This window comes from Danio aesculapii, chromosome 2 (genome assembly GCF_903798145.1).
Source record: "Danio aesculapii chromosome 2, fDanAes4.1, whole genome shotgun sequence".
Classification (NCBI taxonomy): domain Eukaryota; kingdom Metazoa; phylum Chordata; class Actinopteri; order Cypriniformes; family Danionidae; genus Danio; species Danio aesculapii.
In genome coordinates, this window is record NC_079436.1 from 56156105 (window position 1) to 56170320 (window position 14216).

At 34.1% G+C, this 14216-nt stretch overlaps 2 protein-coding genes across 2 annotated transcripts in view; one reads left to right on the forward strand and one right to left on the reverse strand.

The window, feature by feature from the left end:
* Positions 1-374, forward strand: part of LOC130238782 (homer protein homolog 3) — a 34008-nt gene extending 33634 nt beyond the window's left edge. The window contains exon 6 of the mRNA XM_056469893.1: positions 1-374. This exon is cut by the window's left edge and continues 2092 nt beyond it. The gene's annotated coding sequence lies outside the window, so the exon portion shown is untranslated.
* Positions 375-4458: 4084 nt separating this feature from the next.
* Positions 4459-13880, reverse strand: uba52 (ubiquitin A-52 residue ribosomal protein fusion product 1). Its single transcript, XM_056446083.1, has 5 exons — positions 13817-13880; positions 9459-9568; positions 9286-9372; positions 6047-6149; positions 4459-4612 (listed from the first exon to the last, which is right to left on the reverse strand). Exons 2-5 carry the CDS (start codon positions 9559-9561, stop codon positions 4519-4521), a joined length of 387 nt encoding a protein of 128 aa, XP_056302058.1. The 5' UTR covers positions 9562-9568; positions 13817-13880; the 3' UTR covers positions 4459-4518.
* Positions 13881-14216: the final 336 nt, after the last annotated feature.

Here is a 14216-nt window from a genome sequence, read left to right on the forward strand (position 1 = left end):
ACACACTCATAGGTCTCAAACTCAATTCCTGGAGGGCCGCAGCTCTAGAGTTTTGCTCCAACCCTATTCAAACACACCTGATCCAACTAATTAAGGACTTCAAGAGTAGTCTTGACCACATTGATTAGTTGATCAGCTGTGTTTGATTAGGGTTGGAGCAAAACTGTGGCCCTCCAGGAATTGAGTTTGAGACCTATGCACATGCCAAACCAACAGGGGGTGATAACTTTGCTCAGTTCATAGAAAATGGGGAATTAAGTATATTTTGAATTGCATACAAGTCAATGCAAATAATGCAGAAGGATGTGATACGTTTGCAGAGAACGTGCAAAATTTGACCAATTTGCATCTTACATTTCGCATTCGGTGTGAACCAAGCCGCTTTGGCCAATCGGAAAGCAGAAAACGGCGCACATGCTGACATCATGAGGCAAAAACGCCTCCACACAGAGTTTCTGAAAATCTTCACCTTGACCGGAGTGTTCAGTTTCACTTTCACCACACTGGAAAAAATGCTGGGTTCCACATGATTCCTTCATGTTGTCCTGACACAAATCAATTAAGTTAACTTAACAAATTTAAGCGGATCGAACATAAAACAATCAAGTTGCCCCAAAATAAAAATTAAATAGTTTCAACTCATTTTAAATAAGTCGTCTCAACAAGCAGCAAAAGTCAGTTTTTGAGTGCAGCTACTGTGTTTTCAGGTGGACACATGTGGTTTAGAACATACCTGTGTTCAGTTGGACAGGGCCTAAGCACAGCACTTGGATAGGTGCATCCCAAATCACATACTTATGCACTATTCTGCACCATTTTTCGGTATAAATACAGCAAGTAGTGTATTCACAGGGGCAACACCGTGGTCCAGTGGTTAACGCTGTCGCCTCAGCAAGAAAGTTGCTGGTTTGAGCCTTGGCTGGGTCAGTTCTGAGTTTCTGTGTGGAGTTTGCATGTTCTCCCTGTGTTGGCGTGGGTTTTCTCTGCAGTCCAAACACATGCATTATAAGGGAATTTGGTGAGCTGAATTGTCTGTAGTGTATAAGTGTATGTCCTGGTCCTCCAAGTTGAGCTTTGGGCTAATGACCCACCTCGGGAAAATGTGATGTTCGGAATTACCAGTATAGTGCATCTACATTTCAACTTTGAAATAAACAGCCCTGAGAGTAAGTAATAAGTGCATTCACACTGAAATATTGTTTTTATTCTAAACAGAATAAGATGCACTTATTCAGCCGGTAATAATGTGTGTAATATTGGACACTTCACACACTCATCGGTCTCAGCTTTGCTCACGTAGGGGAAGAGGTGGAGCTATTAGGCGCTGATGTTTGATTACTTTGTTTATTTCAGATTGTGAAAGCAGTATTCTCCTACGAGTGATTATAGCGCCTCCCGATGGTCAATGCGATTATACTCATGACAGGTATTGTTTGGTAGTTTGGTCATTTTTCACTAATTTGGCAAACGTCATCAGGGAACCCGTTTGTATTTCTGCTTAGGTAAAAAACGTTAGTGTTCCATATGTGATGACACTATACTGTTACTATGCTGTTGAGTGTGTAAGTGTATAAGTGCATAGTGTACCATGGGGTACATGGGGGTAAACTTATGAACAGGGTCAGTTTATTCATTTTCTTTTCAGCATAGCCCCTTTGTTAATCTGGGGTCGCCACAGTGAAATCAACCGCCAACTTATCCAGCATGTTTTACACAGCAGATGCCCTTCCAGCTGCAACCATCACTGGGAAACACCCATACACTCTCATTCACACTCAAATACTACCGACAATTTAGAGGAAACACACGAATATGGGGAGAACATGCACACTCCACACAGAAATGCCAACTGACCCGAGGCTCGAACCAGCGACCTTCTTGCTGTGAGGCGATTGTGCTACCCACTGCGCCACCATGATGCCCGAACAGCGTCAGTTACAAAGGTGATCATTTTTTTTTGTCTCGAGGAGCATGTGTAAATGTATGTTATGAGAAATTATGTCGAACAGTAATAAAAAAAAGCTCAATTTTATTATATTTCCTTGAAATATTACTAAAAAACTATTGCAAGTGTGTGTAAATGTACCAACAGAACTGATCCTTCAGATGCTTTAGCAGAGTATGTTTAACAAAAATAAGAAATGATAATAAAATGTAAAAGTAATCAGAAAAAATATATATATTTAAATGCAACAGTGATTTGATTTAAAATATTCCCGTAATGAAATAAGACTCATATTTTGAAACTTCCAACTCCATACGAGTACCATTTCAATTTTAGCTGAGTTTATAATTAAATTTACTCATTTAACACACACAATTCATGTATAACTATCGTTTAACTTACACTTTTAGGAACATTTTACAAGATTTGATTGAGAACCAGACGATTCTCCAGCCTTTTATTTCAGTAGTGCTGTATTTCCAACTGAAACTGAATATTGAGTAGGGGGTGGGGTTTATTTTCGAGCTCCTCCTCTCATCTTTCACTTGCAGTGAACTACTGGTTGGTAGGGCGTGGCTAAGCATATTTCGCCCAAGCTGATCAATCAGAGCACTGCTGTTGTGGACGCAAATGGTCTGATTTTGGATATAGATTACCAAGACACCCCCCCCAGTGGAGTAACTTGCAGGTAACGTTATGTGCTAGCGAAATAAAACCACTACATTTTGTTTTCATGCAACTTTAAATACAGAATGAAGTTAAGTGAATGGTTACTCCCCAACCCTGCTTCTAAATGTCTCCAGTGTAAGGTGAAATGAACAGGTGTGATCTTTTCTATCTCCTCTTCTCAGTGCTGGAGGTTGTGTACTGCGCTGTATATTCACACTGAGAGCATGTGCTGCGATGAGAAACGCCATTGGTTTCCTCTGATGTCTGACTCTGAGCCTTATTTTTCTGCGCTGTGCAGGCGTTTGTCCTGCAGCTCCTGATCATAGTCTGGTTATAATATGAGGATTGCTTCATTCTGCACTATTGAGTCAAACTGTGCTGAAGAGCAGAGCAGATCTCACTGTAACACACCATGCTCTCGGTGGATGAAGAAAACATGCTGAATAAATATTGTTTTACATTACGTTACCAGTGTTTTTTGTGTGTGAGTGATTCTTTATGCAAACTCAAAGGATTAGCGCCTTCAGATTTGGTTGTATATTATAATAAATGCTTCTGATTCTGTTTACTGTGCAGTTATTATCAGAATTATCATTATTACATTTTATTAGTATTTATAGTCTTTATTATTAAAAATTCCTAATGGTTTTTGGTCTAAATTGCACTATTTAAAATAAAAATTTTTTAATAAAATACAAATAAACTTGTTGAATGAAGAATTTCTATATAAATGTCCTTCATGGAAAGAATAATTGTTTGCTTATAAACCTAAATAATATGTTTAAACCTATTTTTACAATGGATGAATGCCAAAGCAAAGATCACTTTAACAATGGCAACATCAAGCTTTAACCAAGTATTCATGTTTAATTGCTCATCCGTCATTTTTATTTAATTTAGTTTTTAAAAATCTATTTAGATAACGAATTTCTGAACTATTGAACTAAAGCAGGGGTCACCAATCTCGGTCCTGGAGACCCACCAGGGTTTAGCTCCAACTTGCCTCAACACACCTGCCTGGATGTTTCAAGTATACCTAGTAAGACCTTGATTAGCATGTTCAGGTGTATTTGATTAGGGTTGGAGCTAAAATCTGCAGGACACCGGCCCTCCAGGAACAAGTTTGGTGACCCCTGAACTAAAGCAACTTTGAGCTTATAATAATTACTACAACAGTTTTAACCTTAAAGACTCATATTTCATCAGAACTGCAAGTGCAAAGTAAAAAAAAATAAGTAAAACCATTTAATATTTTAATTTAATTTATAAAACACTTTGTAATTGTAATCAAATACTTCATATTATTTTTACTTTATAAGCACGTTTAAAAACTGACTGCTTTGGAATCTTGTTATAGCTGAAATGGTTAAATAAAAAATACTCCTGGCTACAAAAACATGTCCAAAAGCTTTTTATACCTGCAGTTGTATAACCGCAGCTGTAGAATATAATCAGTCACACTTAACAATGTGTTAATGTATTTACTAACATGAACCGAGTTTCCGTTTATTAATGCATTATTGAAGTGCTAATTCTTGCTTCTCATTAGTTAATGCACCTCAAATGAACATGAACTAATAATAAAGCACTTTATTGTCAGTAACTAATGTTAATGTATTGTTCATGTTATTTACATTAATGTAACCTTACTGTAAAGTGTTACTAATATTTCAAATACAACAGTTATTAATAATCATTTGTGAGCAGTTACTAGTCTACAGCTTTACCATCACTACATTTGCTTTAGTTGTTTACTTTGTTGTAAAAGTGCAAGTAGAGCTTGGGATTTTAGCACTAGAAAAGATTTGATTTAAAGAGACGTTATCAAATGAAGAGTGAAGTCAGACGGTTTGATCCAGATTTTATTAGAACAACAGTAAAGTGTTGCAGAATCTGCTGAGCGTCTACTTCAGCTTCTTCTTGGGTCGCAGGTTGTTGGTGTGTCCACACTTCTTCTTGCGGCAGTTGACGGCGCGAGGATGCAGACGAGCATAACACCTGAAAGCACACACACACACACACACACACACACACCAGCATTCTAGAGTTAGCAGAGCGATTGCTTTTTATGCTGAAATATCTTTAGTTAAAAATCTTGATAAAACAAATATCAACATTTATTTGAGTAAAACTTTGACTAGAACATCTGACTGATCAAAAACCATAATATCAATAATTATCTGAAATTTGTTTCCTAAAGTTAACGTGCATTTTCATGTATTTTTTCACTTGGAAAATTGTTTTCTTAATACATTTTAGTCCAAAATTGTATTAAAAATAATATAAAAATCTATTTCAGTAAAGAGTTATTGACCAGATCATCAAACTGGTCAAAAACTGAATAATTATCAGATTTTATAAAGTAAATGTGCATTTTGGAGAGTTAAAAAAGCTGCAAAATTTGGTTCTCACTACATCTTTAGTTCAAAATTTTATATAAAATAAATATCAAAAATTATTTTAGTAAAAATTGACAACAAACTGGTCAAAGAGCAAACTAAATTCTTCAGTAAATGTGTATTCTGAGGGTAAAAAAAGACCAAATACAGTAAAAAAACAACAACAAACATTCAAAACTATAAATGTTAAATGATTTTCTCTACAAAACTGCAGTATAAAAACACTTGAGCAATTAAAAATATATATTTTCTAGTCCTCAAAGAGCAGATTAGAGGGTTTTCAAAATAATATCTTTGCCGTTTGTAATGTAGCTCAGCTGTCCTTGTATAGAGTCTGCAAAGCATTAAAGCTGTGGTCACACTGGGCTTTGTGTGTGTGAAATTCTGTCGTGCGGCGCTGCGAAAAGGGGCGGGATTAAACAAGATGATTAGACATTAAAAAAAGCGAGCGATTGCTCCATGTTTTAAATTTCTGCCCAGAGAGGACATGTTTTGATCCTCGATTGGTCTCACGCAGTCAAGTGATGCGATTTCACAGGTCAGAGTTCACCAAGCTTGAACTTTGCACCGCAGCAACATGCGAAACTTGACGCATGACCCTGTGTTTCTGATCTGACGCATCCGCGTGCGTATGAATGGAAGTCTATGGGAGGAAAAGTCAAGTGTGACCGCAGCTTAAGACATCAGCTCTCAAAAGAAAGAGTCGAGTCTGAATCACCTTAACGAGTCGTTATATCTCTCACCTGCTACACATCTGTGCAAAACAAGAATAAAGTAACAAATTTGCATAATCCCGCCCCTCTGAAATGCTCTCGTTTCATAGACTAACCAAATAAATACAATTGGCAAGCTAACCAATCAGAGCAGAGTTGGCTTATGGAAGGGGAGGGGCTTACACTGATTCAAACGAATAGTACTGAAATCTCAAACGGATTCCAATATGAACGTTTTCTGATCTTAGATGCATTTAAACCCAACAATACTAACACCACACGACCTGCTCTTTTCTTAACATATGATCAAGTGAACTCACTTGCGGCAGATCATCTTCTCACAGTTGTATTTCTGAGCTAACTGACGGAGAGAAGGCTCGATGATTCCTCCTCTCAGACGCAGCACCAGGTGAAGAGTGGACTCTAGAGGGGGAAACAAATGTAATAAATAAATGAAGGAAAATCAAAACACAGTGAACATCAAGCAGAACTGCCAGAGAAAATGAATGCAAATACACACAAATGATATCAAACTGACATGAAGACAGCCTGCTCCTCTGCAACATGCTTCTACTAGAATAACAGCTCTATTTCTAATCTTCCCTGAGGGAGTGTGGTGTTTGTGAAGGAGAGAGAAAACGTATTGTCAAACTTTAATAAACTTCACTGTTCTTAATGAAAATCACACACTTGATTAATTCTCAAAACTCTTCCTCTTATTAATTACTGCTGGGCAAAAATTAAGCGATTTCTTTTTTATTAAATAATGAATTACAATAAAGTCTCACTAGTAAGGCCAGACAGAATCTGCTGACATTTTTTCTATTTCTGTGGGGAATTTTGTAAAAAATCTGCAGATTTAGGTGGAATTATTTATTAGACCTTTTTAACTTTAATGTTTACAGTGTAAATCCTATCAGATCCACTTATTTAGTAAACAAAGCACGTCTGTCATACAATATAACTACTAAAAGACAATAATACTAGAATATACCATTAGAAAATATTACTTTACATACTTAAATCTTTTTTTATAATTATTTTTTGGGGGTTTTCACCTTTAATTGATAGGACAGTAGAGAGTATTGACAGGAAAATGTGGGGAGCAGATCGGCATAGGACCACGAGGCGGGAATCGAACTCAAGTGGCCATGAGCACCGGAGTGTGTGTCGACGCACTACACCACCGGCACCAGCCATTTGAACATTTTAATATTACGATTATTATATCACAATAATATTGGTGAAATTAATTTAAAGTGAGTAAATATAAATTTTTCACACATTTACACAAGTAAAAGCATAGACTCAATGATGGGCTAAAAATCTGTGGATTTCTGCGCACACAGATTCCGTGTGGGCCTACTCATTAGTGAACACTAGTTAATGCATTAAAGTCAACAGTAATAGCCTATTAGATGTATTTGCTATATCTAACACAAAAATACAACTGAATTTGATTAGGTACAATATCAGCTAAAAGTATGTTTGCCGTTTGTTCAAACTACTTAAAATGAGCTGAAACAACACAATTATTTATTGTTGTTTTGTTCAATCCACTTAAATTTGTAAAAAGTAACAGTTTAACTTAATTCCTTCAGGTTGTGCCAACACAAATTGATTGTGAAGAACCCATCATTTTTTACAGTGCATTAACTCCACTTAATAAAATAATCAGAACTTTTGAATAATCAGTTTTAAGCCTTTACCTGAGAAATGAACATCAGCCTAGATTAAGAACTTTGAGTAATCTAACAAGGTCTAATTTACAGCCTTTAAACATCAATATTTAACCAGCACCTGTCAAGATTATTAGATATTAAACATAAAATGACAGAAAGACCACACTTATACAGTATTTCTATTCACTTGTTGTTGTTTTTAGTCTGTATAAATTCTAAATAACACAAATTCAGCAACAATAAACTACTAGTAGCATCACTGTGCATATAACCTAATTTATGCATCATTAATAATAAGATTGTATACCTAACAAAACACTAGTTAATAATTAATATTTGACATTTACACAGTTTTATTGTTGTTTTTAGCCAGTGCTGAGCAAAAAATAATCACATCCAAAATAAAAGTTTGCTTTGACAATGTGTGTACTGTGTATATTTAATAAGTATTTATAAATACACACATGCGTGCAGATATGACAATGCTTTTATATTTAGTTACAAAATATACAAATACATGACAAAATATATTGAAATTTATATTGTATAGGAGTATCAATATTATTTGGATTTTTTGTTTATGTATGTGTATCATATATACACATAATATGGATAACGCGCACACACACACATATGTCAACACAAACCTCTACATTTTAGAATGCGATTAAACTTTGCCCAGCACCATTATTAATATAACTATTCCTCCAACAAAATGAATTTTAACCCTTAATATTAGATATTTCTTCTCAGTTTGAGAACACTTTAGGAAATTTATTTTAAACTTCAAACTTTAAAAGTCAATCCAGATAAAATCAATGCCTGATAACATTAAAAATAGGGTATTTCAAAAGTACGTTGGTCACACTTTACAATAAGGTTTCATTAGTTAATGTATTTACTAACATGACCCAATAATGAACCATACATGTACAGCATTTATTTATTTATTACATATTTATTGCCACATCAGCAACTTATGGCTATTTCGTGACCAAATGGATATATATTAAAATATTACATGATAAAACTAATTTGTATTGCACTAAAACAGTTACATTGACAAATATATAAAATATAAACAGATAAAATTCACTAATAAATGTATTCAAAGTTAAATATGATTTTTCAGTTCTGTTTTTGATAATGTAAAACTCTTCCTGGGGGTACCTTTTTAAAGATGTCCATCAAAGTACTCTCCTTATAAACATTTTGTCTAATGGAATTTAAACTTCTACATTCCAACAAAATATGTTTGATGTTAAGAGCAGTCTGGCAGTGATTACATTTAGGTGATTCTTCGTTATTTAATAAATATGAATGCGTCAACCTAGAATGTCCAATTCGACATCTGGTATAGACCGTCTGATCATGCCTGGTCTCAAAATTATAATTTGCTCAATGTCTTTCATTTATTTTCGGTATTTTATTTCATGTAATTTGTTGTTGATTCAGTTTCGTTTATGTACAAATTGATGGTGGGTTTCAAGTCCTCAGGAGGAATTACATGTACAGCATTTAATAATTATAAATCTGCATTTACTTATGTATTATTAACATCCAAATGCATACTTGTTAACATTAATGCACTGTGAGTTAACATCAAATAACAACGAATGACTTTATTTTCATTAACTAACATTAATACGGTGATAAATGTATTGTTCATGTTAGTAAGTGCACTAACATAACCTTATGGTAAAGTGTTGCCAGCATGCTTTCTTGTTCTTTGAGAAAAAAACAATAATAATAATAATAATAATAATAATAAATTTGAAAAAAGTACCAAATTTAGTTTTTAATTAACATGAGTTATTTTAATATACTGTGCAGCTCCAAACTTGAGTGTTTTTAAAGAAAGTGTAATATTTGCGCACCTTTCTGGATGTTGTAGTCTGACAGTGTGCGTCCATCCTCCAACTGTTTACCAGCGAAGATCAGACGCTGCTGATCAGGCGGGATTCCTGAGGAGAAAGACAGACTTGAGTTAAATGACAAATAACCCAGTCTGCATGTTCACTGCGACATCAGTTCAGGTCCACACACACACCTTCTTTGTCCTGGATCTTAGCCTTGACATTCTCGATGGTGTCGCTGGGCTCCACCTCGAGGGTGATGGTTTTACCGGTCAACGTTTTCACGAAGATCTGCATTTTGCCACTGTCACAGAAAAGAAGAAAAACACTCAATTAATATCTTGCACAGCAGGCTTCAGTCTGGATTAGATTTCCCTGTCATGATAAATTGCGGAAGCTTTTATTATGATATACAGTAGGTAAAATACACGATATACTGAAAATATACAGTTTCATCAATATCAAAATGTGCAAATATACAATAATCACATCACAGGATCTTCAACGTCAGCTCAGTATATTCATCCATAAGAAAATTTAGGTTTGAGTCACATTGTAAAGTTTAATCCTTATACAGTTCAAGTTTTTCATTTGCTTTTATTAAAGGCCTATGACTGCGTGATTTTAAGTGCATCTAAACCAAAAATCTCTAACATTTGTAATATTAGCAAATTGTAGTTTTATACAGTGAAGTGTTCTTTATTTCTGCATCTGAACACCGTTAGACTCTCCAGAAAACATTATCTGTTTGATTTATGCAGATTAACTGTCATAAGAAATCATCCTTAACAATATAAAACTACGAATTCTTTCCAAATTGAGCTATTTCAGTCATTTGGTAAAATTATATATTCATATCGCAGAAAAAACATCGCAATGTCAGTTTATTCTAATATCGTGCAGCCCTAATATATGGTATTTTCATGCTATTTACCTAAGCTGCAAACTTTTAACTGGTATAATTTAAAAAAATCTTAAGGCTGATTTATACTTCTGCATTAAGCACACACGTATGCTATGGTGCAGCCTACGCGTGGACGTCGCTGACCTTTAAAAAAATGTAACTACACGTCGCAACAATGCATAGCGCAAGCTCTGTGATTGGTCTGCTTGGAGTCGCTGATGTGTGGGCGGGACCAAGAGCCGCGCGAGTCCATTGGAGCAAGCGTTTAACAAGTGTTGAGTCCCACGAAGGAGCTCCGGATGAAAAGTTTTGCTTTGTGTTTACCTTATGGTTAAAATTGTTGCACGACTGCCGGTTCCTGCCTCAAAATGAGCGAGTTTGAACCACTTGTACATTAAGAAAGCGTTCAGAAAAAACAAAACACCAGCGAAGAAACTCGACACAGAGGAACAAACATCTCACTGCCAACTAGCATTTCGGAAGTGTTATTGCAGAGCAAGACAAACAGCGTGCATGAATGCACAGCTACACGCGCTGCATGCGCCATGGGTCACGCCGATCACTTGACGCAGAAGTATAAACCAGGATTTAGTGTACTGGTTCATTGTTTACACACTGATCAGAGTAATCAAATGTTTTAATTAGGGCTGCACAATATTGGAGAAATCGGATATTGTTATATTTTATTTTCCTACAATAAATATTTCGATGTAAATAGTTTCACAAGACAGTTGAACAACACGGTTTCTGGAGACTAACAGCATTTAGTTACAGAAATTAATTAATCGCAATGGAAAACATGCTATTCTTACTTTGCTTTCTAGTTCAAATAACCTTAGATCATGTACAATTATTGTTTTGTGGTAAAATTCAGATGAAAAAAGGCAAAATCAAGACTTTTTCCTTAAAACAAGTTCAATTATGTTATGTTCGCTTTATTTTGTTATATATTTGGACTAGAAACAAAACCAATACATTTAATATAAATACAGTGATTAAATACAATTCTGTAGCTACTGGTCACCAGGAATCCATACTTAACATTGCATATCTTTATGAAGTCACTATTGCTGAAGCTGGCATTGCGATATCGATGCTGAAAAGATATATTGTTCAGCTGTAGTTTTAATCAATTTAACTGGCAAAAGAATTACAAAGTACAACAGAAATCATAATATATGAATATAATGAATTATAATAAAGTCTCATTAGTGAACATTAGTAAATGCATTAAACAGTAATAGCCTATTAGATGTATTTGCTATATCTGACACAAAAATACAACTGAATTTGATTAGCTACAATATTAGCTAAAAGTATGTTTGCCGTTTGTTCAAACTACTTAAAATGAGCTGAAACAACACAATCATTAAGTTCTATTTGGAGACAACGTCATTGTTTTGTTCAATCCACTTACATTTGTAAAAACTAACAGTTTAACTTAATTCCTTCAGGTTGTGCCAACACAAATTGATTGTGAAGAACCCAACATTTTTACAGTGCATTAACTCCACTTAATAAAATAATCAGAACTTTTGAATAATCAGTTTTAAGCCTTTACCTGAGAAACGAACATCAGCCAAGATTAAGAACGTTTAGTAATCTAACAAGGTCTAATTTACAGCCTTTAAACATCAATATTTAACCAGCACCTGTCAAGATTATTAGATATTAAACATAAAATGACAGAAATACCACACTTATACAGTATTTCTATTCACTTGTTGTTGTTTTTAGTCTGTATAAATTCTAAACAACACAAATTCAGCAACAATACTAGTTGTATCACTGTGCATATAGCACAATTTATGCATCATATTAATAATAAAATTGTATACCTAACAAAACACCTGTTAATGATTAATATTTGACATTTACACAGTTTTGTTGTTGTTTTTAGTCAGTATAAATTCTAAATAACACCAATTCAGTAATATTATACAACTAGGATTCTTGTGCATAACACAATTCAACCACCATTAAATGACAGAAAGACCACACTCAGGTATCTCTGTTCTTTTGTTGTTAATTTTGGTCAGCATAAATTCTAATTAACACAATTTCAGTAATAGTTAACTACTAATAGCATTACTGTGCATGTAACACGTAATTAATCCATCATTGATGACAGAATACCAGACTTATACAGTATTTCTGTAGTTTTGTTGTAGTTTAGTCAGTATAAATACTAAACACTAATTCAGTCACATTTAACTAATAGTAGTATCATTGTGCTTAACACAATTAACCCATCATTAAATGACAGGAATACCACTTATATTTCTATTTTATTTCTATTTTTATATTTTGTTGCCGTTTTTAATCAGTATAGATTCTAAATTTATCCATCATTAAATTACAGAAATACCAGTTATTTACGTAGTTTTATTGTTTTTAGTAAGCATAAATTCTAAATAACACCAATTCAATAATATTAAACTACTAATAGCATTACTGTGCATTTAACACATTATTTAGCCATCTTTCATGTCAGAAATGTCACACTTAAACAGTTATTCTGTTGTGTTGCTCTTGTTTTAGACTATAAATCCTAAATAGCAACAACTATTTAGCGCTATTTAACTACTAGTAGTATCTTTGTTCATATAACATGTAATTTATCCATCTTTAATGACAGAAATACCTCACTAATACATTATTTCTGTAGTTTTGTTGTTGTTTTGGTCAGTAAATTCTAAATAACACCAATTCAATAATATTAAACTACTAATAGCATTACTGTGCATTTAACACGTTATTTAGCCATCTTTAATGTCAGAAATGTCACACTTAAACAGTAATTCTGTTGTGTTGCTCTTGTTTTAGACTATAAATCCTAAATAGCAACAACTATTCAGCGTTATTAAACTACTAGTAGTATCTTTGTTCATATAACACGTAATTTATCCATCTTTAATGACAGAAATACCACACTAATACATTATTTCTGTAGTTTTGTTGTTGTTTTAGTCAGTAAATTCTAAATAACACCAATTCAGTAATATTAAACTACTAGTAATAACATTGTGCATAAAAAAACGTAATTTATCCATCATAAATGACAGAAATACTACACTTACATTATATTTCTGTAGTTTTGTTCTCGTTTAAGACGGTATACATCTTAAATAACACAAACTCAGTAATATTAAACTACTAGTAGTATCACTCTGCATATAACACGTAATTTAACCATCATTAATGATGATAAACTTGATTAAAATAATACTTCGGTTAGTGATTAAAATGACAATTACATTAGTTTCTAAGTAATTTAATCACTTCTCGAGGTCTTCACGACTACAAAACATACTATTAATCGAGCCAGCAAAACAAACGTATCTATAATGTCTAAATATTTACATATATTATAGAAATAGTACGCTTTAATGGAAGTGTATTGTATATTTCTCGTGTTTTTCAGTCAGTCTCTCTCTCTCACACACATGGCAAGAGCCGCCATGACACTCCGCTCCTCACTTTACCCCGCAAAACCGCGTTTAAACAGCTCAATCTGACACACAACACGCTTTACAGAAGACATTCGCCGACATAAACATATAATACAGATGTTTGTGAAAACATCGGAGTGAATAATTAAGGGAAACACGCCAAAATGACACAATAATTCGAACAGTAAATCCTCACCCTCGCAGTAGCTGCTGGTCCGGGCGGAAAAAGACCGACTCGTGGCTCGTGCGGGAAGATTGAGTGTATTTCAGCGTTTCAGAAACTCGAGCGCCACCAGCACGACTGGAGATGAAGTGCGGAGTGGAGCCGTTCGAAGCGTTATAACGTTCATGTGGACAAATTACTTGTAATTTATAATAATAATGAAAAATATTACAGTTAAGCACTTGAATTAATCAGTTGTGGTAATTCTATGGTTACTTTGATAACATAACAACTATAGAAATATAAATAGATATATTAAACAATAAAATAAACTGTAGTAAATCTGAAGTATACTACATTTCTTACACTTTATCAGCTCACTATAGTTAATACTACGATATTCTGGACCATTTATGAAAAAGATGTGTAAATA

Coding starts and splice junctions, on each gene's coding strand:
- uba52 (XM_056446083.1), bottom strand. CDS start 9,561: ATGCAGATCTTCGTGAAAACGTTGACCGGTAAAACCATCACCCTCGAG. Junction 9,373..9,458: donor TAAGATCCAGGACAAAGAAG/GTGTGTGTGTGG, acceptor CTTTCTCCTCAG/GAATCCCGCCTGATCAGCAG. Junction 6,150..9,285: donor AGACTACAACATCCAGAAAG/GTGCGCAAATAT, acceptor TTCCCCCTCTAG/AGTCCACTCTTCACCTGGTG.